The sequence below is a fragment of the Sprattus sprattus genome (genome assembly GCF_963457725.1).
Source record: "Sprattus sprattus genome assembly, chromosome: 5".
Lineage (NCBI taxonomy): Eukaryota > Metazoa > Chordata > Actinopteri > Clupeiformes > Clupeidae > Sprattus > Sprattus sprattus.
Genome location: NC_137924.1, coordinates 16522870 through 16546555, shown reverse-complemented (window position 1 = coordinate 16546555; position 23686 = coordinate 16522870). Strand labels below are relative to the sequence as shown.

General features: G+C 43.9%; 1 protein-coding gene across 5 annotated transcripts in view; it reads left to right on the top strand.

Moving 5' to 3' along the window:
- usp9 (ubiquitin specific peptidase 9) overlaps window positions 1-23686 on the top strand; it is a 56613-nt gene that overhangs the window by 4901 nt on the left and 28026 nt on the right. For all 5 annotated transcript variants that reach the window (XM_080839228.1, XM_080839227.1, XM_080839225.1 and 2 more), the window contains exons 2-16: window positions 2105-2364; window positions 13161-13306; window positions 13637-13716; window positions 14143-14255; window positions 14970-15188; window positions 16339-16454; window positions 16714-16965; window positions 17074-17212; window positions 17460-17612; window positions 17831-17935; window positions 18186-18392; window positions 18750-18886; window positions 20693-20826; window positions 21321-21411; window positions 21852-22194. In XM_080839228.1, coding sequence (XP_080695354.1) covers window positions 2263-2364; window positions 13161-13306; window positions 13637-13716; window positions 14143-14255; window positions 14970-15188; window positions 16339-16454; window positions 16714-16965; window positions 17074-17212; window positions 17460-17612; window positions 17831-17935; window positions 18186-18392; window positions 18750-18886; window positions 20693-20826; window positions 21321-21411; window positions 21852-22194 — 2337 coding nt within the window. In that variant the 5' untranslated portion in view covers window positions 2105-2262. The remainder of the gene's footprint in view (window positions 1-2104; window positions 2365-13160; window positions 13307-13636; window positions 13717-14142; window positions 14256-14969; window positions 15189-16338; window positions 16455-16713; window positions 16966-17073; window positions 17213-17459; window positions 17613-17830; window positions 17936-18185; window positions 18393-18749; window positions 18887-20692; window positions 20827-21320; window positions 21412-21851; window positions 22195-23686) is intronic.

Below are 23686 nucleotides of genomic sequence, written 5' to 3'. Positions count from 1 at the left end.
TGTCTGTCTCTGTCTGTCTGTCTGTCTCTCCCACTCACTCTGTCTATACACACATGTACACACTCACTTTACCTCAGTTGGGGAGGCTATGTTTGTGTTTGAGTGAGGGGCTCCGAGGTAGACATTTGCATCATGCCGCAACTGTGTTTGTGTGTGTGTGTCTCTCTTCCACCATTGCATCACAGCTAAGAGTGTGTATTGTGGGTTTATCGATTTGAAGATTACTTGTTTTCAGTGCTGTCATTCATTCTTTTCTGGATGTCTTTGATCTGCCTGGACACCAAGCAGTGGAAAATGCTTGCTTGTTTCTGGTCTGTGTTTGCTCTTTATTTCCCCTTTAAAATGGGTTTGGTTTGGTGTAAAAGCCAAAGGTTAGAAGGTTCACTCACTTCATTACTCATCTGCACGATCTGAATTCCTTGGTGAGTGTCAGACGCATTTGTTAACTCGTTGAAGTGTTCTTGTTGGTCCTTGTCGGAATGTCCCTTTCAGCTGTTTTTGACTATTAAAAAAAAATAAAAAATGAGAAGACAGAGAAACTTTGGCCAGGGAAACGCAAGCCATTATTTTGGGGGGGATTTGACTTGTGTAACGCTGGAGACTAGGCTATTGTTCCATTCACGTCAGTCCTAGGCTGTTCTCTGAATACTTTCAAGGCAAAGTGGTACTGCCAGTGGCATGTTGTTTTAAGTGGACCCCCCTTTACATAAAAAAAACCCTCCACATGTTAAGCGTCTGTAGCTTTCCTGCAACCCTTGGAGAAGGACTTCCTGGCCGTCTCACAGCTGCAGGGTGGAATTCTTTCCGTCTGCAGCTTGGGGTCTTTTTTTCCCCCTTCTCTCTCTTTCTCTTTCTCTCCCCCTCTGCCTCTCATTAGAAGTGTCAGGCAGTTGACACACTCTTTCTCTCACTTTTGCTCCTGTATAAACGTTTCTAATCTTTCCCTGCAGTCTTTTTGAAACGGTCCCTCAGTCATTTCTAGTGTGTTATCTCCTGCGTTGCCCTTTGAGCGCTGGCACGCTGGGTGATGGCAGGAGCTGGCTGGATGTGGCTGCTGGTGAGGCCCTCTCGAGGCCACCTGCTATAGCTGGGGTGGGGGGTCTGGAGCTGGCCGGCTGGTGCAGGGCTGCAGGAAAGTTACACTGCACTTGGCCCAAACCGCTCACAGTTCTCTTGGCCGATCGACCACCCCTGCCAAAGGGCTAGGAGGAGGATATGAGGAGGTCGCTTCAGGACAGCCTGACAGCTGTTTGTTTTGTAAAATGTTGTGCCAGTGCAGTTTTGTCACAAGGGGTGGTGGGTGGAATTTGATAGCTCAGTCTTTAACTAGCTTGCTGTTCATATGTTTATGTGTATATTATCTCTGTCTTTATTGCTGTGATATTGCAACGCAATATTGCTGATGTTGTAGCATAGCCCTTTTCTAGTCACATTTAGGGCCAATGGTTTTCCTTTAAAAAAAAAAATGCATTTTCCGTTTCACTTTTGGTGAATTCAGTTTTTTTTCCGTTTCAGCTCATTTTGTTCACCCTGAGGTAGATTGATGACTTAAAATGAGTGAATAATACACGCCCTTCTTAGATTGTTGTTTGCCAGCCATCAACTGAACAGAAGACTTAACATATTTTGTTTTAAAATCGATTGGGCAAGGTGTGTGTGTTTCAACCGTTGAAAAGGGGGGCGTAGCCGGAGCAGAGTTCATCGCAGACGTGAAATTTCCTGACTGCTTTTGTTCTTCAATTTATGTTTGTTTATCGTTGCGATCGTTTATTGTGTTTATTTGAAAGAAATTCAGTCTAACAGGGTAAAATACAGGGGGTTTTGGGCGATTTTCTTGCACAAAATTACGTTTCCGTTTGAAATGTTGCAATTCCGTCCGTTTTCCGTTATCGCGGAAAACCATTGGCCCGACACTTAACGCGTTGGTCAACCCGAGTGAGAATGGGAGAGCAGCCTCTCACTGCATGTTTTAGAAAAAAATGACTGAGGTCCAAGCGTTTTTTTGCACTGCAGTTAAAAAGCATTTAGTAGAATGATGACCATTCTAATCATGTCCATGGACTGGTTGTCATCTTAACATCCTCTTTCTTTCTCCTCCCTGCAGGTTATGCAATGGTCTCTGCAATCCCTCCAGTGCTTCAGGTGGTGCTTTCCCTCTCCTGCGCATGCCGCTTGTCCGTCAGTCTTGAGGAGGCTGTGATTTCTCCCCGTGCGCCAGCCACATAAGCGGACAAGATTGCAAAGATCTGCCCCGTGTCGAGTATGACGGCCACGACGCGTGGCTCTCCGGTGGGGGGCAACGACAGTCAGGGCCAGGGCCAGGCCCCCGACGGCCAGTCCCAGCCCCCGCTGCCCCAGAACCAGGTCAGCACACACACACACACACACACACACACACACAGACACAGGTACAGCGACACACAAACATACAAAGCCACGTACAGGAGGCGCACATCTAGACATATGCCACAACACATACAAGCACACACACACACACACACACACACACACACACACACAGGTACAGCGGCACACAAACATACAAAGCCACGTACAGAAGGCGCACATCTAGACATATGCCACAACACGTACAAGCACGCACACGCACACGCAGGAACAGCAGCACAAACACAAACAAACTATGCACAAAATTTAGATGCTTGGAGATAATCACATAAAACAGCCGATATTCATTTGTAGGCAAAAGGAGAAATGCACACTGGGTCTAGCTACATATACAGCCGCGGAAAAAATTAAGAGACCACTTCAAAATGATCAGTTTCTCTGGTTTTACTATTTATTGGTATGTGTTAAAGTAAAATGTACATTTTTGTTTTATTCTATAACCTACTGGCAACATTCCTACCAAATTTCAAATAAAAATATTGTCATTTAGATCATTTATTTGCAGAAAAATGACAATTGGTCAAAATAGCAAAAAAGATGCAGTGTCTTCAGATCTCGAATAATGCAAAGAAAACAAGCTCATATTCATTTTTAAACTACACAATACTAATGCTTACACTTAGGAAGAGTTCAGAAATCAATATTTGGTGGAATAACCTTGATTTAAAATCACAACTTTCATGTGTCTTGGCATGCTCTCCACCAGTCTTTCACATTGCCGTTGGGTGACTTTATGCTACTCCTGGCGCAAGAATTCAAGCAGCTCGGCTTCTTTTCATGGCTTGTGACCATCCATCTTCCTCTTGATCACATTTCAGAGGTTTTTTATGGGATTCAGGTCTCGAAATTGGGCTGGCCATGACAGGGTCCTGATCTGGTGGTACTCCATCCACACCTTTACTGGCCTGGCTGTGTGGCATGGAGCATTGCCCTGCTGGAAAAAACATTTCTCAGAGTTGGGGAACATTGTCAGAGCTAAAGGAAGCAAGTTTTTCTTCCGGGACAACGTTGTATTTTGCCTGGCTGAGGTTTGTAAAAGACCATAAGGATTGAAAAAAGCGGACTGGAGGGTCTTCTAGTTCGTCTTCTCTGATGAGTCCAATTTTCAGCTTTGCCCAACACATGGTCGTCTGATGGTTAGACGGAGACCTGGAGAGGCCTACAAGCCAGAGAGTCTTGTACCTACTGTGAAATCGGACTCATCAGAGAAGATGAACTTAGAAGAACCTCCAGTCCGCTTTTTCAATCCTTATGGTCTTTTACAAACCTCAGCCAGGCAAAGTACAACGTTGTCCCGGAAGAAAAACTTGCTTCCTTTTGCTCTGACAATGTTCCCCAACTCTGAGAAGTGTTTTTTCCAGCAGGGCAATGCTCCATGCCACACAGCCAGGCCAGTAAAGGTGTGGATGGAGTACCACCAGATCAGGACCCTGTCATGGCCAGCCCAATTTCGAGACCTGAATCCCATAAAAAACCTCTGAAATGTGAGCAAGAGGAAGATGGATGGTCACAAGCCATGAAAAGAAGCCGAGCTGCTTGAATTCTTGCGCCAGGAGTAGCATAAAGTCACCCAACGGCAATGTGAAAGACTGGTGGAGAGCATGCCAAGACACATGAAAGTTGTGATTTTAAATCAAGGTTATTCCACCAAATATTGATTTCTGAACTCTTCCTAAGTGTAAGCATTAGTATTGTGTAGTTTAGAAAATGAATATGAGCTTGTTTTCTTTGCATTATTCGAGATCTGAAGACACTGCATCTTTTTTGCTATTTTGACCAATTGTCATTTTTCTGCAAATAAATGATCTAAATGACAATATTTTTATTTGAAATTTGGTAGGAATGTTGCCAGTAGGTTATAGAATAAAACTAAAATGTACATTTTACTTTAACACATACCAATAAAAAGTAAAACCAGAGAAACTGATCATTTTGAAGTGGTCTCTTAATTTTTTCCGCGGCTGTATATTTACACACACACACACACACACACACACACACACACACAAGGCCTTAAACACACAGCACTAAAAACAATTGTTTATTTATATTTCATGAGTGTGTATTTGTTTCTTATTTTTCTATTATTTAAGGTTCATATAGATTTGTCTGTGTGTTGTATCTGACATCTGAGTAATATTTACTTATTATCACACCATTAATGCACTACTTGCTTCTCAACTTAATAATATTCCTGGTTTTGACATGCTATGCAAGCTTAATGACCTACCCACACACATACAATAAATGCAGGCAGAGACTAGCATGCATGCTGTGCACACAGTAACATACACAGGCCCCAATGCGGTCATGAGTGAGTATACATGAACACACCCCCACTTACGGTGCACAAGGATGCAAAGCGCAGACATCCTCCTGCACTCTTCTTCGTTTGTTCGTTCTCTCGCTCGCTCGCTCCACCTGCAGCAGAAGCTTCGTAAGAGACCACACACCCGCTGCGGTGGAAAACACCCCGCAGACCCAGTTTCTCTGTTTCAGCACTAACCGTTTCAACAGGGGCCGCCCGCCATGCAATATCACTGCAACACATCCAGCTGTCTTACCCGTTCGCATTAAAACTGAGGCTCAGACACTTGCGATTTCTTTTTTTTTTTTTTTGTAAATATGTTTATTGGTTTTCCTTTTTTTTTTCAGCACACAACCATACTTAAAACAATCACACACATCAAAAACACAACACAAATATACAACAACATTGGCTCAGCTACACACATTCAATACTATAAAAATGATGAATAAAGAAAGAAAAAGGATACTAAGCAAAGTGCTCTCTCTTACGACCTTTCAGAAAATCCCCTTACCATAATGTCAGAGACGTTGGGGTCTAAATAATTCAGATAAGGCTCCCAAACTTTATAAAATTGTTTGGATTTGGAATGTATCACACATGTCAGGTATTCTAGAGGTACTAAATCAAACAAAACAGCATGCCAACCCTTAACAGTTGGCTGTCTATCACTTATCCACTGCAATAATATATTCTTCCTAGCTGCATATGTAAGAATACAGAAGAGCCTCTGGTTTTTTAACACCACAAATCTAGCAGGGAGACCTAGAATAAGGGACAATGGATCCATCTGTAATTTTTGCCCAAGTATCTTTTCAATTTCTGTCAAAACATTAGACCAGTATCTTTGCAGTTTACTGCATGACCAAAGGCAATGGGTTAGAGTACCAATCTCTGTTTTACATTTAAGACACATTGGCGACAAAGTTGGATTAAAATGATGTCTGCGGTTGGGGGATATATGCATTCTATGTAAAATTTTCAACTGTATAGATTTGGCTCGATTACAGACTGAAATTGATTTAGCGTAAACCCACATATCGTCCCACTCAAAGTCATTGATGGTAACAGAAAGTTCGCTCTCCCACTTTTCTTTAAGTTCTTGCAAACCCACAGTTGACAGAGTACGCATAGCTCCGTAGAGTAGACTGATAGACAATCTCCAAGGTGTTCCAAACAAAACGTTCTCAAGATGAGATGTACCAGGGTTATCAATTAGAGTTGTACTGTGCAATATATAATGTCTTATCTGTAAATAACGAAAAAAGCTCTGTCTGGGGATATTATATTTCTCAACCATTTGGTTAAATGACATTAATATATTATCAGAAATAAGGTCTTTCAACACATAAATGCCACAGTCCAGCCACTGTCTGAAGCCAGCATCCAGAAGTCCTGGTTGGAAATCGGGATTGTTCAAAATAGGAGTGAAAACTGATGTTATTTTTGACCTTCCCTCAAGTCTCCGCATTAGTCTCCAAGCCTTAATTGTGTTGAGAGTAACAATATTGTCACAGCATAACCTAACAGTTTTAAGACTCTTAACAAACAGCAGGTTCTTCAGTGGGTATTTTGAAAGGGAGGTTTCCACATCCAGCCAGACAGAGGCTGTCTCATTTAAGATCCAATCATTTATATATCGCAAATGGGCACAAAGCTGGTATTTTCTCAAATTTGGTAAATCTAATCCACCTTCAGAGCTTGGCAGTTGTAAGGTAGTCATCTTGAGCTTTGGTCTACGTTTGCTCCATATAAATGCACTAAGCCAACCATTAAGTTTTTTCAAGACTCCATTTGAAAATAAAACTGGGATCATTTGGATAGGATAAAGCAATCTAGGCAATATGTTCATCTTAATAAGAGCTATACGACCTAGCCAGGAGACTGGCAAAGAGTTCCAACGTTCTAAATCTAGTCTCACCTTCTCAAACAATGGAACGAAGTTAGACTTATACATTTGCTCAAATGTAGGGGTTATGAATATACCTAGATAGATAAAGCCCCCTGGGGACCACTTAAAGGGGAAAAAGGGCAATGTTGTAGGTATTGATCTTAGGCTCCCTAGCGGCATGGCCTCTGATTTTGTCAAATTAATTTTATATCCAGAGAATTTGCTAAATAAACCAACAACATCAAGTAACACAGGTAATGATGTTTCTGGACTTGAAATATAAATTAAGACATCGTCAGCATAAAGGCTTATCTTATGATGTACATTGTCTATTTGCAAGCCCTGGATAGAGGGCATTGTCCTTATGGCTTCTGCCAATGGTTCAATAACCATGGCAAACAAAAGGGGTGACAATGGGCAGCCTTGCCTTGTTCCTCTATGCACAGGGAAACCGTCAGACCTCAATCCATTCGCAAGAATGGCTGCTTGAGGATTATGGTACAAGACCTTGACCCATCTAATAAAATTATCCCCTAAATCAAATGTATCCAAGCAGTAAAATAAATATGACCATTCAACTCGGTCGAAGGCCTTCTCTGCATCCAGAGAAAGCACTAAACCATCAACTTGTCTACGCTGGAAGACCTGAATGATATTGAGAAGACGCCTAACATTATTATAAGAGTTTCGCCCCTTTATAAAACCAGTTTGATCCTCTTTTATAATTTTAGGCAGGAGACCTTCAAGGCGTATAGCCAACATTTTTGCCAAGATCTTCCTGTCCACATTTAGAAGAGATATGGGCCTATAGGAGGCACAGGACTCTGGACATTTCCCCTTTTTCAGTATGAGTGAGATATTTGCTTCTCTCAAGGTCGGGGGTAACTCTTTATTTGAGAAAGCATCATTAAACATGCTGACTAAAGGGTCTACTAATACGCTTGAAAACTCTTTGTAATATTCACTGCTAAACCCATCTGGTCCACCGGCCTTCCCATTCTGCAGAGTTCCTATGGCATTAATCACCTCCTCTCTAGAAATGGGTGAATTTAGAGCAAGTTTATCTTCTGATGGTATAGTGGGCAAGTTTAGCTGGTCAAAGAACTCATCCATAAGAACAGACGCATCACATGGCTGCTCAGAACAGTAGAGATCCTGATAAAATATCTTAAAGGTGTCATTTATAAGCCTATTATCATATATACGGCTGCCCTGAGCATCACAAATGGCTGCAATGGTTTGTGACTCTGCTCTTTTTTTTGTGAGGTATGCTAGATATTTCCCAGGTTTATCCCCATGCTCATAAAATTTTTGTCTAATAAATCTGACTTTGACTTCCTCATCTTGTGTTAAAAGGTTGTCTAATGTTGTTCTAATTGCAGATATTTCTGTCAAAATAGTGGGAGATTGGGACTCAACATAAGCATTTTCTTTAGTTTTAAGCTCAGCCATTAACAGATTCTGCTTTTCTCTTTTTTGCCTTTTTTTACTTGCTGAAAAGGAAATAATCAACCCCCTAGCATATGCTTTAGCAGTTTCCCATAGTAAGGCCGGGTTGTCTGTGGACCTAGTGTTAATGGAAATAAAGTACTGAAATTCAGTGGTAAAATGAGTAACAAATGTATGATCTCTTAAGATGGATGTGTTCAGTCTCCAGAACCTCACTCCACTATTTACACCCTTGAGGGAGAGATCCAAAATGACCTTGGCATGATCAGAAATCAAGATACTACCAATAGAGCAAGACAAAACTCTGTGCATCGCAAGACCTGACAAGAAAAAATAGTCAATCCTACTGTGAGAACCATGAGGTGCCGAAAAAAAAGTATACGCTTTATCAGAAGTGTGAATTGTTCTCCAAACATCAACAAATCCTAAGTCCTCACAAATAGAACTGAGTGCCTTAGCCTGTGGTGAAAGAGACATAGCTTTAGACGGTAATTTATCAATAAGTGGGTTTAGTACGCAATTGAAATCTCCACCTACAATGGCAATATCTGACTGAATCTCAGAAAAGTCCAAGAATACCTTAGTTATAAAGTCAGAGGGGTGAGCAGGAGGGTAGTACACATTCAATATAGATATAACTGTTCCTTGCAAGATGCCCTTTACAATAACATATCGGCCACTTTTATCTTTAATACAGTCCAGCAATGAAAACTGCAAGTTTCTTCTAACTAATATAGCCACTCCTCTACTTCTTGAGGTGAATGAGGAAAAAAACACCTGATTAAAACCATCCTTCTGTAATTTAAGATGTTCTCCATCATTCAAGTGCGTTTCTTGCAGGAGTGCAATATCAATATGTCCTTTTTTCAAAAAACGTAGTACTTTACTTCTTTTAACAGGACTATGAACCCCCTTTATGTTCCATGTACATAGACGTAACTTATTACTTGCCATAAAGCCCAACTTTATCCATTATGTAGAGAGAGCATGCTGAGAACATGAATCCTAAAACACATAATATGCCATGTGCATTCCCTGAGCCAAGAGAAGAAAAATAAAAAAAGTAATGAGAACAAGAACTATTATACAAAAATAAACAAAACAAACTTACATTTTCAAGAGGGTTGTCCCTGCTACCTAACCTGCAGGGAGTTCTAAACATCGCCCACGGCAAGACTAAAGAGCTTGCCACCCAATCTTCATTCCTTACCACCATCATCAAAAAAACAACACGTCAGCCTACTCACAGTGGCTATACTCGGCCAATAAAATATAAAGTCTATGTATAGATAAACTCAAACAGGAGGTATACACATACCACATGAATCTTCACAAAGCAGTGTCTGAGTCCAGATGTCAGTCTGGTAAACCTTTGCGTCCTTCTTCTAATGACTTTGCGAGTAAAGCGGCATCTTTCGGAGAGTCGAATCTCTTCTGCTTACCATCCACTGTCACCCTCAGAATAGCCGGATAGAGCAATGCATAGATCACGTTCATTTTCCTGAGTCGGGTCTTCGTCTCATCAAATGCCTTGCGTCGCCGAACCACTTCTGCCGAGTAGTCATTGAAGAAGGAGACTTTAGGTACTCTGGCTGTAGCCCCATCTTGATCTCGAGATCCGAGCCGCCGCGCCGCATCCATTACTCGCTGTTTGTCTTGAAAGTTGTGAAACTTCAGTATAAATGGTCTTGGACGCTGGTTCTGACTGGGTTTCGGTGCCAATGATCTGTGAGCCCTGTCAAGCTTTAAACGACCGTCTTTCACAGTCATTTGGAGGTGTTCTGGAATCCACTTTTCTAAAAATTGGACTGGATTTGTTCCTTCTGAGCCTTCTGGTATGCCAACCACACGCACATTGCATCTACGACCTCGGTTGTCGAGATCATCGATGTGCTGAGACATGTCGCGCACTTGATTTTCAAGGGATGCTATCCTAGCTTCTGAGGCTATAGCTGTGTCTTCGACATCAGAAATTCGTTTTTCAGCCTCTCCTACGCGTACTGCAATTGCTTGCAACTGTGTTGACTGCTCTTTAATGGCCTCTAGGACGGTGGAGACTTTGGTGTCGATCACCTTAGTGAGTTTGTCTGTTATGTTGTCCAAAGCTTGAATAATAGTTGGCTCCATCCCTGGGCTAGCAACAGCTAATTCACCGCTAACACCAGTTTCCTCAGGAGTAGTCTTCCCCGCTTTCTTCGTATTTTTTTTCATGTTTTCTGGGTTTGGCCGAAAATAATCATCTAGACTCATGTTAGAGTACCTCCCCCAAAATAATTCCGTACTTTTACTGTCCAGACATGATATATAAGTATATAAACTGATAAATGCCACTGGAGCTGGCTTACAGTGCTGTTCACTCTACGGCGCCATCTTCCCTCCCCCCACTTGCGATTTCTTAATGTGTGTTTTTTTTTTTTTTTTTTTTTTTTATCCGTTTGCAATCACAGTTTTAACCCTTGTACACCCAAGTGCAGTTTCACTTTCAAAGTGAGTCATTGGTTGTACATTTACAGTCTAATGGCCGTGCCATGTAGACAGCTGCTCATGCTGATAGGACGACGCACATGACAACATATCACCATGGCTGCATGGAGATCCCTCCTTCTCACCCTTTAAATAGTGTCACTGTCGTGACCCCGAATCATAAGACGATCCAGAAGACTGTGGTGAAGTCAGAAAGACTTCATTTTGACTCCAAGGCAGTCTAGATTCGGCACATCTCTATGTATTTTTCCGGGTTTCTCAGCAGCATTTTATAATGCGCTCTCTTGCTTTGGCTCTTGTTCAGTCTGAGCAGTTTTGCTGGTTGCTTGCGTGTCCTAGTATTTTACTGAATGAAACATTAAAGCAGAGAACAGAGGAAAGGGAAAAAACATGAGTGTGGGAGTGAGTCAGCGAGAAAGGGAGTGAGGGAGGGTGAGCGAAAGAAAGGAAGAGGGAGGGAGGAAGAGGGAGCAGGAGGAAGAAGGAGCGGGAGGAAGAAGGAGAGAGTTGTAATTGAATTATGTTGCGAAGGGGAGCTGCCTTGTGCTGCTGGGATGAACTGCAGCAGGCGGACAGCGCTCACACCTCACTCCTGCCTAGCTGCCTTCCTCCCGACCCAGCGGTGAGGCGAAGGGGAGGGTGGGAATCGATGAACAGGAGGGGGGAGAGAGAGAGAGAGATGCTCCTGCTTGTCAGGGATGAGTGGCGCAGCAATGTGAGAAGCAAGCTGCCTATGTAGGTCAGCCAAGCAGAAGGAGCTGGAACCCCTCCCCAACCTCCTCCTCCTCCTTTCTCTTTCTCTTTTCCTTCTCTCGCACTGCGCTCCAGCTCAACACCCCCACGATTCCCAACTTGCCGCCACTGCCGGCTCCCTCAGAGACGCACGATTTCCAAAATGCGCCCCAGGAAAGCCACAGAGAGGATCTTCACACACCATGCTACACACACACACACACATACACACACACACAGGCACACGCACAAAAACACACGCTTTGTGTATTCTAGTCCTATGTAGTCAACATGTAGGCATACAATTATCGAACACAACAGATATGTACTTTTTACATGCTCTATTTCCATGTTTTCTAATACACCCACGTGTGCATATATGCTCATATATATAACGTTTATGCCTCTTTTATTGACAAACACACACCTGGGAACATGCTCTCACAAAGCACTCATACGCACCAATGCACCTCAGCGTCAGACCGTATTATACTTCAATTAGCCCACTGGAGTTGGAGTAAGTTGGTGTGAGAATACGGTGTGTACCACCCACCCGCCCCCAAACACACACACACACACACACACACACACACGTTCTCACACACACACACACAAACACACAAACACCAGCCCCAACCCTTGTGTGTCAGCTCGCATATCCCCAGCCCCGGAGTGTGAATAAAGACACATTAAGCATGAAGAGGAAATGAGCCATGGCGACTTCCACTGTCTCTGGTGTACGCACACCACACAGCGGAACAGCTGATGGTCATAATGCCACATTCTTCTGGCTGGCACTTCGGGTCGGACACACATCCACACACACAGTGTCTTATGTACATACAGTCATACACAGAGACACACACACACACACACACACACACACACACGTGATGCTCAGACATGCTCAGATAGATTTCACAGAAATGTCTGAAGTTTCCCAGTACCACTTCACTGATTGTTTCATGAATAATTCAGGGTGTATGAGGAAATGCTAGTTAGTGAATGTGAGTGTCTTGAAAGCTGCTGATTGCCCCTCTTCAATTATAGGGTCCCTTTTTCAAAACAGGCTTACAAAATGGCATCAGCAGCAATCCAAGCCATCTTTGTTATGCTTGGCCTGGAAGAAGAAATTCCCCCCAAATACTGAGCTATCCCCGTCGCTGACAGAACCATCACTTAAACAGATGTTCTTTACATTATGCAACACTGTATGAAGACCGCTGGTTTTCCTTTATGTTCCTCCAGGATTTTGTGATCTTGCGTTTTTACGCATATTCAAGGATTGCCAGCGATTGTGGGGTTGCAAATGTTTTCTTATTGCCGCAATATTTTAGCAAAATAAAAATTTCTGCGTTATTTCAGATTGATTTTATTTAACACAAAATCGAAATTTCGAGAAATTGCAACGGCAATACGGCAATATTTCACCAACAGATGCAGTCATGGAATTCCTCGATATTTGCGATTGTTTGAACACAAAATCACCGCAATTTCAACCGCAATTTTTGAAAATGTAGTTACGGTACTGAATTTACTATGTGTCCCGTGTTCAAATATGGCCCCCTCCAAGATGTTGATATGGGTCATAAACTCGCTTGAGTTTAAACCACAGTTAAAACCAGGCAGGCGTTTGGCATTAATGACCAGTGGTATGTGCTCTGGTGCCGCGACATTGGCTGAGATGGATTCCATCCATGGCCAGGCAGGAGTTACTCTGCAGGCTCCACTGCTGGATGTCTCCACTTCCTGTTTGCCTGTCAGCCGAATCACCAGTGTGTTGTCTGAATACCTTTCTCTCTCTCTCTCTCTCGTGTGTGTGTGTGTGTGTGTGTTTGTGTGTGTGTGTGTGTGTCTGCGCACCTGTCTGTTTGTGTGTGTGCTGAGCAGACGTCCTCTCCTAACTCCTCCAATGAGAACTCTCCAGTGAGCCCTCCCGATGAGCAGGGCCAGGGGGACTGCCCTCCCCAGCTGGAGGAGGAGGAGCCAGCTTTCCCCCACACTGACTTGGCCAAGCTGGATGACATGATCAACAGGTATGTAAACCACACCCCTTTCCCCACCCACTCACTTGAGTGGCTTCAGCCCCGCCTCCAACATTCCTCTCTCTGTATCTATGCTGGAGTGCGGAGCTTCGTTTTTTTTGACACACGTTAATTTAGGCTGTGACTCGTTCATGCCCTCTGTGAGCATGCCCAGAATGTTGTCTTGTTTTGCCATGTACCTTACAATTTATGGAGATTGCACCACCACTCTCCCTCCCTGTGTGTGTGCGTGTGCATGTGTGTGTGTTCCTGTGCGTTCGCACACGTGTGTCTGTCTGCACATTAATTGCATAAATCTGTATTTCTTTTTTTTTCCTGCAGACCCCGCTGGGTTGTTCCAGTTCTGCCAAAGGGTGAATTAGAAGTTCTTCTTGAAGCTGCTATAGATCTTAGTAAAAAAGGTAATGATGTTCATCCTGCTTCAGTCTGTTTCACTGATGCTTGTTTTGATGACTCCGTCGCTACATACCATTGGAATTCCATTAAAATATACATTAGATAATAGGTTGGTTGTTTCTTCTTCTCCCCTGTCTTGCAGCCTTTCAGCAGCAAATAGGCATTTTTTTCTGGAACTAGCTCTACAAAATGTTCTCCAAATTAGCCATTAACAAAGGCCTAATGAGTTCAGCCACTGTGCAAACTTCCTTAAGCCTCGTTGTGCTGCGCTAATTCGGCCAGCCTGATAACGACCAACCCCTGCCTTAGTGTCTCCTTCCGAATGATCTGAAGGCTCCCTAAAATGTCTGCATCTTAAAAGGCTTGTCTGCTGTTTGTTGTCTGTTTTTGTGATTTCTCATTATCGGCTTGTTGTTTCCCTTCCTCGTCAGGACTTGATGTCAAGTGCGAAGCGTGCCAGAGGTTTTTCCGAGACGGCTTGACTATCTCCTTCACCAAGATACTGACAGATGAGGCCGTCAGTGGATGGAAGTTTGAGATCCACGTGAGTGTTTGAGTGTCAAGAAGAGACTATAGCGATGCATTTTGGGCGCATTGAAAAGGCAGCCAAGCCATTAGAGGTTGTTATACGTAATTCTGTTTTTTAAAGTCAAGTCCAGTGTTGAGCATTACTAAACCGATCTCTGCTCACATAAATCGCTGCCTTTATTGGGCAGCTGAGGGTCTGAATCAATGCTCCGGCCTTGTTTCTGTGGGCCGTGTGGCGCTGATCAAAGAGGGTTTGTGTGGGCGAAGCGGCTGGGATGGAGCAATGCAATGGGGTGACGGAACAATAACCCCGTGGCTGCCCGGTGGTGGATGGTGAGGGGGAGGAGGAGGTTGTGGCTGTGGCCGTCTCGGCCTGGTTCAGACTCCCCGACAGCTACCCTGTGTCTGTCCATCTCCCTCTCTCTCTCTCTTTCTCTCTCTCTCTCTTTCTCTGTCAATATCTCTTAATCTCACGCTTTCTCTCCCTCTTTCTCGCCGTCTCCTCTACTCCCCTCCCCTCAGTTTGTCCCCTCGTATCTATCTGTCAGGATTTGTCTCTTTGTTTTCTCATGCAATCTCTTCCCCTTTCTGTTAACATGTCTGCCTCTAATTCTGTCATGTTTGCTGTTACTCTATTTGCTGCCACTCTGTCTAGAGTGCCATTTCACTCATATTATCTCTAAATCTGTATCTTTCTCTCTTTCTCCCTCTCTTTTTCCCCTCCCCACAGAGGTGCATCATCAACAACACCCATCGTCTGGTGGAGCTGTGCGTGGCAAAGCTCTCTCAGGACTGGTTCCCCCTCCTTGAGCTGCTGGCCATGGCCACCAACCCGCACTGCAAGTTCCACATCTACAACGGCACGCGGCCCTCCGAGACGGTGCCCGCCGGAGTGCAGCTTGCCGAGGACGAGCTCTTCGCTCGCCCACCCGACCCTCGCTCTCCCAAGGTGCGTTGCCTCAGGCTGGCGTCACCGTACAGAAGTGTCCAGCTCACTGATGCTTTAATCTCCACCTAGTCCAATCGTCTCCAGTCTTAAGAGCAGGGATCAGTGTCAGGTGTTTGAGTTCTGATTTCCCTAGTAGTCCCCTTCATGGTTCAGGAACGTATAGAGGTTCAGAACCAACACTAACAGGAAGTGTGCCTTTTCTAAATGTTCTTGTGGCATGTTCTCCTCCTATAGCAGGGTGTGATATGTGTCTATGAGGAGTGTATGACTGACCTATGGGGTGGGTTAATTGCATGTGAGACCAGGGTAAACATTTTCATAGGGTTCATTGACCATTGGTGACATAGCAAGCAAATGCCTCCAGGTGTCTCTGTTTCGGACAGGAGACAGGTGGGTGATGGATGATTGTCAAGATGTTTAGAACCACTTTGGGTGTGGTGGTCTCTTTGTGAGGAGACCTAGACTTGCTCTCAGCCCCATTGTTGGTATTTTGTGGACCTGCAATGGATATGCTATCTTGGGCCTCAAGCTGCAATATCCTCCCAAATTTGTTTAGCCATTTCCATAGAAACGTGGCAGCAAAAAAATAAATAAATCAGATTTTGTTGCTACAAGAAACCATTAGCATCAGTATCGTAAAGCAAGTCCGTCAAGCAACTTATTATAAACCGACATTTCAGGATGTGAGTCATCGGGTATTAAAATCCACTCTGTGAATCGCAGAGATGCAGGTCCATGAAGACCGAGCAGCGTTCCTCTGAATGAAGCAAATCCGCTGCTTTTCTTTTCAGCCATGACACAGAAAGACGGCGCGCCAAATGCAGTGTGGGAAGGGGTCAGACGCGTTGAGCCTTAGGGGGAAAGCGAACGCTTCCTTCACTCTTAATGGAATGAAGTTCTCATTTAGAAAGGCCAAGTCTGCCCACCTCTACTGTCTCTGACACAGCCATGTGTGGGAGTCTCTCTCTCTTTGGATAGGAGATGGAGAGGGAGAGAGAGAGATAGACTGACTATCTCTTAGCCAGGCGAAAGAGAGAGGGAGCCAGAGAGAGAAAGGAGAAAGGGAGTGTGTTGTTTTTTTGTTTGTTTTTCTTCTTCAGTGGAACGTCGTGGTGACCCTGAGTGTGTATTTCTCCCGTCTCTTCTGCAGGGCTGGCTAGTGGATTTAATAAACAAATTTGGCACATTAAACGGGTTCCAGATTCTGCATGATCGCTTCATGAGCGGCCAGGCTCTGAATGTGCAGATCATCGCTGCACTCATCAAGTAAGGCCTTTGATTGTGACACACATACACACACACACACATACACACACACACACATACACACACACACACATACACACACACACCTTCTCTAGCACTCTCACATGGGTCCAAATCAAAATGGTCTTTTGTCTTAATCTTGTCATTGTTTTCACTGTCCGTTATGACCTGTACATACACACACTATAAATCAGATAAAGCAAGTTAACACGATGTTACCTAACTGGTGTTTGCCTTTGTGTGTGCTTCTCTTCTGCAGGCCTTTCGGGCAGTGCTATGAATTCCTCACTTTGCACACGGTGAAGAAGTACTTCCTCCCCATCATAGAAATGGTCCCCCAGTTTCTAGAAAACCTCACAGACGAGGAGCTGAAGAAGGAGGCCAAGAACGAAGCCAAAAACGACGCCCTGTCCATGATCATCAAGTCACTCAAGAACCTGGCGTCACGGGTACCGGGCCAGGAGGAGACCGTGAAGAATTTAGAAATTTTTAGGTTAAAAATGATTCTTAGGTAAGATGTGAAATAAAATCGAACCGAGGTTCACAATGACTTTAATTGTAAAGATCCGAGTGGTAAAACGCATGTCTAACCTGAAATGTGTCATTTTTGCTCCCTCAGGTTATTGCAAATATCTTCTTTTAATGGCAAAATGAATGCACTAAATGAAGTAAACAAGGTGATCTCCAGCGTGTCCTACTACACTCATCGGCATGGCAACCCAGAGGAGGAGGAGTGGCTGACCGCTGAACGCATGGCGGTGAGCATCACACAGGACGCCATGTTCAAACCTCTGATTTTTGTTTTTTTTCGGCTCTTAGCAACTCTGTCCGTCATTATCAACAATAATCATAGCTCTTAACATAGCTCTCTCTGGCTCGCTATTCCCCGGCCCCTCTTATTTTCTCCTCTTCTCTCCTCTCCGTCTCTCACTCACTCACTTTGTGTGTGTGTGTGACTGTGTGTGTGTGTGTGTGTGCGTGTGTGTGTTGCTGTTGTTGTTGCAGGAGTGGATTCAGCAGAACAACATCCTGTCCATCGTGCTGCGGGACAGCCTGCACCAGCCCCAGTACGTGGAGAAACTGGAGAAGATCCTGCGCTTCGTCATCAAGGAGAAGGCCCTCACCCTGCAGGACCTGGACAACATCTGGGCCGCTCAGGTAAGCTGATCACAACCACAAACCCTCCATTGGATCTAACTCCTCAAGCTCCAGTCTGTGGTTGGTCTCCAAGTCTCCTGAACCTTGTTGCCTTGTCAACTGTTATTGAAGATCACAACCTTGTCTAACCTCACTGAACATTGTGTGCAGTGTTTTAAAGTGTAAATGTGGTGAGGAAGGGGGCTGTGTTGTCATTTTTTTTTTGTGGTGCACCACAGGCCGGAAAGCACGAGGCTATTGTGAAAAATGTCCATGATCTCCTAGCAAAGCTGGCATGGGACTTCTCTCCCGAGCAGCTGGATCATCTCTTTGACTGTTTCAAGGTGAGTGTGCAGAACAGGTGCAGCCACAGGAGTGCTCACTAGCATTCGCGAGAGAGTGCTAACAAACCATTCCAGTCTCAGATGAATGATCTGATATTTAGCAGCCTTTCTTCTGAAGGTTAGTCTTGAAATTGGAATATATATATATATAAAAATAATAATAATAATAATAAATAAATAAATAAATTTTTAAAAATGAATTGCCTTTGATCAGTGAGTCAGCTAATAGAGTGTGTTTTTTGCCCCTCAGGCGAGCTGGACCAATGCAAGCAAAAAGCAGCGGGAGAAGCTTCTGGAACTCATCCGCAGGCTGGCGGAGGACGACAAGGATGGCGTGATGGCCCACAAGGTGCTGAACCTACTGTGGAACCTGGCGCACAGCGATGACGTGCCCGTGGACATCATGGACCAGGCCCTAAGTGCCCACATCAAGATCCTGGACTACAGCTGCTCTCAGGTAAAATAACCCAACCCAACCCAACCAGACATTCGCCACAGCTAGGAGGAATCATGTCTCAAATAGCAGAACCCACCCGACCCAAGAACCTCTTTTTCCCACGAAAAAGGAAGTCCTACAAAATGCTGTATATTTCTTTCTGTTATTGCTGTAATAATGGATATTTATAATGCTAGAGTACATCATTGAGGTCTTGAATCAAGGAGCTCTCTGGAACTACACAGCATATTACCTGAACAATTTGGTTGGTGGTATAACAGCAGTGATCGGTATCTGAACACTGGCACAGACGGACAGCATTTGTTTCACAGTCTTTGAGTCTCGCTTTTACACCTGCCCCGAACTGTGTGTTTGCAGGACCGCGACACCCAGAAGATCCAATGGATCGACCGCTTCATTGAAGAGTTGCGCACCAACGATAAGTGGGTGATACCCGCCCTGAAGCAGATCCGCGAGATATGTAGCCTGTTCGGAGAAGCCCCTCAGAACCTGAGGTATAGTGAAACTTTTCCTTACAATGTGCCTGTCCCCGTAGAATGTGCCTGCCACTAAAATGAACATTTACAAAGTGTAGCGGTAAAGATGCAAACTCTTTGCAGTAGTTGGTTAGATACATGCTTTCAGGCTGGATTTTAAGGAGAGTTCCGGTATTTTTTTTTACATGGACCCTATTTTCTATATTTTTGGGTCCAAATTATATATAAGGACAAAAACTATCGAAATCGGTCATACGGTTATTATAAGTGTCTGAAAACAATCATTAGTTCGACGGGACCGGAAGAAAAGAGTCATTTTCTACTGTTGTTAAGGGTAAACCTTTCCATGTTGTCAGACACTAATAATAACATTATGAGCCGGTCATTGGCCAAAACAAGCAATTGACTTTGACACTGATATTTGTCTCATAGGATTACATCGTATAACGGTTTTGCGGATGCTGGTTTTATTGTTTTAACTCAATACTGAACCGATTTCGATCCTTTTTGTTCCTAGTAAAACTTGACCAAAAATTAGATGGTAAAATAGGGCCCAGGTTAAAAAAATATCGGAGTTCTCCTTGAATGCTGATAATTTATATTCTTTTGCATCTTGGTATGTAGCTTTAGCATGCTTATTTATTTATTTGTTCATTTGTTGTGATGCATGTTTGCATTCCTAATTAAATAATTTCCTAACAAACGTCCCATTTGCTCCACTTTGTTGGTGGGAAGGAACTGAAAAACTAATGGCATAATGAGTTTCTGACTTCTTTAAGTCCTTATCTTTTTAGTGCCACTCAAATTTGAACACTAAGCATGTATGTTTGAGCTGTATCAACACTATAACACAGCCCCAACAAAAACATAGCACACATGCCTGTTGTTTTTCAGAAAGAAAATACCTATTAACATACAAAAGAACTTAGAAGGGTAAGTGCAGCACTAATCTGGAGGCCTCCGCCACCTCTCTGATCCTGAATCTAGCCGAATTATGCTTTCAGATTCCATCCCAGTTCTGTCGCTTTTTTTATTTCTTTGCTCCCCCTCCCCCTCCCGCCATAAAAGGAAAGAAAAAGTATATGCTTCAGCCAGCTTGTCTTTCATATCCTGTTCTCAGCAGCTACTGTTGTCCCCGATCACTGTAACGTGTCAGACAACACTGTCAGGGCCTTTGGGGTTTGCGTTTACTCACTTTTCCGATACTAACACCACAGTGATTTTAATAGTAATTTCATTCGGATATAAAGTCAGGCCTTCCTCTGTTGCCCATTACAACAGAGTTTCCACAGCAGGTCATTACACGTCACTTTGAGCTCAGAAGAGACTGCCTGGATGCTCTACTGTGGGGCCAGGCCTTTAATGTCAAGTTCTGTCGTTCTGTCCGTACTGTGCTGTTAAACCCCAAATACTCGAACACACACACACACACACGCACACACACAGATGCACACACAGATGCACGCACATGCACTTACACATTCACACGCCCACGGAGAGCTGCACATACTTGAATGGCACACTTGTCATCTCAAGCACTAATGAGAACCCTTTTTCAAATCAGAAATCGCTCCATACCCCCCTCCCCCAACTTGACAGTTCAAAGTTGCAGGAACAGCATGAGGCCAAAATAATTTCACTCCAAAGGCTCCGACGCTGCCCGCTCTCAGCCATTCTTCGTACACACACACCCACACACACCCACACACACACACACGCCACACACAGTTTTTCCTCTTTCATATATACACATAATGCTATGTTTTTCTCTTTCATAACCACTCATAATTCTTTTTCTCTGTCTCTCTCTCCCCCTCCCTCCAGTCAAACCCAGAGGAGTCCTCACGTGTTCTATCGGCATGACCTGATCAACCAGCTGCAGCACAACCACGCGCTGGTCACCCTGGTGGCAGAGAACCTGTCTGCCTACATGGAGAGCATGAGGCAGTTCTCCAAAGGTGGGCTTAGGGCTCGTTTGCATTCTCAGCTCCCCTGAGACAGAGAGGGTGGTTTCGTTATTTAGCATGTGTTAACTTCATCTTCCACCAGTCTTTTTTTGCGGACTTGGATTGTCTTCGTAGTCTCGTTAAGGACACTACCTCAGATATCAACCATAAACTAATGCCCTAGTGATGTCAAAATGACCATCAATTTTTCAAAGTTAATATTTTTGTATTATTATTATTCCAGTGGGTCTGTAATAATAACAAATTAGATTCATATAAATACGCACTTTGAAATGTAAATGTATTCATGCAAATGTTCGATCACGTACTATAGACACGGGGCAAATTATTGTTTGTATGTATACAAAAAGATATCTGAACCATTTAGGTTTTTTTTTTATGTCAGTTCTCAGTGTTTTCAAACCATGTCAAGTTAAACCAAGCTCTAAACTACATGAGTGTGCGCTGGTGAAACTGACCAGTTTTGTTGTTGTGATGCTTTGCAGCCGAACACGCCGACTTTGACCCGCAGACGGTGAGGCCAGGAAGCCGATACAGCCATGTGCAGGAGGTCCAGGAGAGGCTCAACTTCTTGAGGTACCAGCACTTTGACCAGGACATCCACACAGTGACTGTGACCATAACCCACCCTTCATGTCCTTTATGCTGTGGTGCTTCAACACAGCGGCCATATTAGTGTTTATTTCCTTTTGAATGTGGTGAAGAGGTTTCCATGTGAGATTCTGTGTTTGAGTGGATTTAGATTTTGTGTCCGTTTCTGTTTGTCTGGCTGCAAACTCTCATGTCTTTCTGCGTCGTTACTATGCCTTTACATCTTCATGTTTATATCCTTGCCCCATTCCTTTGCCTACAATTTACCAGCTCTCCTGCCTGTCTCTTTATCTGCCTTCCTCTCTCTCTGTCTCCCTGTTTATCTACCTGTCTGTTTTCCGTGTATTTTTATCTACGTGTCTGTCGATCTGGTTGTCCCGCTGTCTGTTCATGTGTCCACTCACCTGTCTGAACCCCCCCCTCAGGTTCCTGCTAAAAGATGGCCAGCTGTGGCTGTGCGCCCCTCAGGCCAAGCAGATCTGGAAGTGCCTGGCAGAGAACGCTGTGTTCCTGTGCGACCGCGAGGCCTGCTTCAAGTGGTACTCCAAGCTGATGGGTGACGAGCCTGACCTGGACCCAGACATCAACAAGGACTTCTTCGAGAACAACGTGCTGCAGCTGGACCCCTCGCTGCTCACCGAGAACGGCATGAAGTGCTTCGAGCGCTTCTTCAAGGCCGTCAACTGCCGCGAGGGCAAGCTGGTGGCCAAGCGCCGCGCCTACATGATGGACGACCTGGAGCTGATCGGCCTGGACTACCTCTGGAGGGTGAGTTAGGTGCCCACATTAGGGCCATCAGATCATACTTCAATTCAGAACATTCCCGTAGCTTTAATTAGAACATGCATACATAAATATACACATGTGCACACACATGCAATTACATAAGATGTATGACATTACTTCCGCTTTGTGCTGTTTGTCACCCAACATCCATCTGTAAATACAAGCACTTCTTTTTCTTTTTTTTTACATAAATACGCACACACGCACTGTGACGGACAACCATCCATGTATCCATCTTGCATGCAATGAAATAAGATGTGGGACACTTCCACCGCTTTGTGGATCATCCATCCATCCATCCATAAATACAAGCACATTTTTTTTTATTTTTTTTTAAATAGCCATTATTTTGTAGGGGGTTAATAAATTATGCTTATAATAAATGGGCACACTGCAAAATACACCATAGCCATGTCTTTCCCAGTTTGCTTCAGAACCCAGTCGAGCGGACAGGATGGCTTTTCTTGTTGCACCACAACTTTCGTTTAATTCAGTTATGTCAAAGGTGTGGCATGTGGCTGTTGACCCAGTTGTGTTCAAAAGAAGCCACAGATAGCGCTGTGTATCCATGAACAAACATGGCCCTCGATAACAGCACCATTAGTAAAGTGAAAGTGAAAGAAGCAGTGTAGGCCACATTAAGTGATCAGGTTGTCACAGGCTAACATACTTATACTTGTGTCTGCATTGCCTGAGTAGTTCGACCTTTTGTCAAACAGATGAGGGTAATTCCTGATCTTACAGTCATGTAGCCATGGTGAGCGGTTGACTTCTCAGGCCATAAATACCAATACATTCACAGTATGGGAGAGAAAGGGGCCCTGACCCACTTAAAGCACGGCTGCTTCTTAGTGACCTACATTGTCTTAAGCATGGCGTGTACAATGTTTTTATTACATAAGAACTGGTTGGGCTGGGAAAAATCATCGATGCGTCGCGATGCTGATGTTGATGCTGAAAGAGTCTGAATCGATGCAGGAAAATGAAATAAACTACCTATTTTTTAAACAATGTATTTAAATATGCATGCCTGCATAAGGAATTTAAACAACTCATTCAAACCCATTTCACTGCGTTATGCAGTTGTAATGATGGATGAGAGGTTAATGTACAAACTGCACTGGCAGTAGCCTGCACACTTAGGAACGTTACAAGTGCCTTACGATCGTGGGATGCTAGCCAAGTCGGGGACATGTAAACAAATGTTTTCACCACAACCGCCATAAATATCAGTGCTGCCAGTACCTGCTTGTTAACTCTTCATACTCCATGTGTACAATTAATTGGGTCCTGTTATGCTAGCCAGGTACAGTTATGTACAGTTGGATATGAATGGATAATCAAGTTTGATCTAATAAGACTGGTCCACTGTCCTTTTGCTACCTGGGGTTATGCAAGTTCAAATCTATGCTTTTATTCATAAATACAAGCACTCAAAGGGATAAGCCGTATTGTGGTGCATCGAGAATCATTT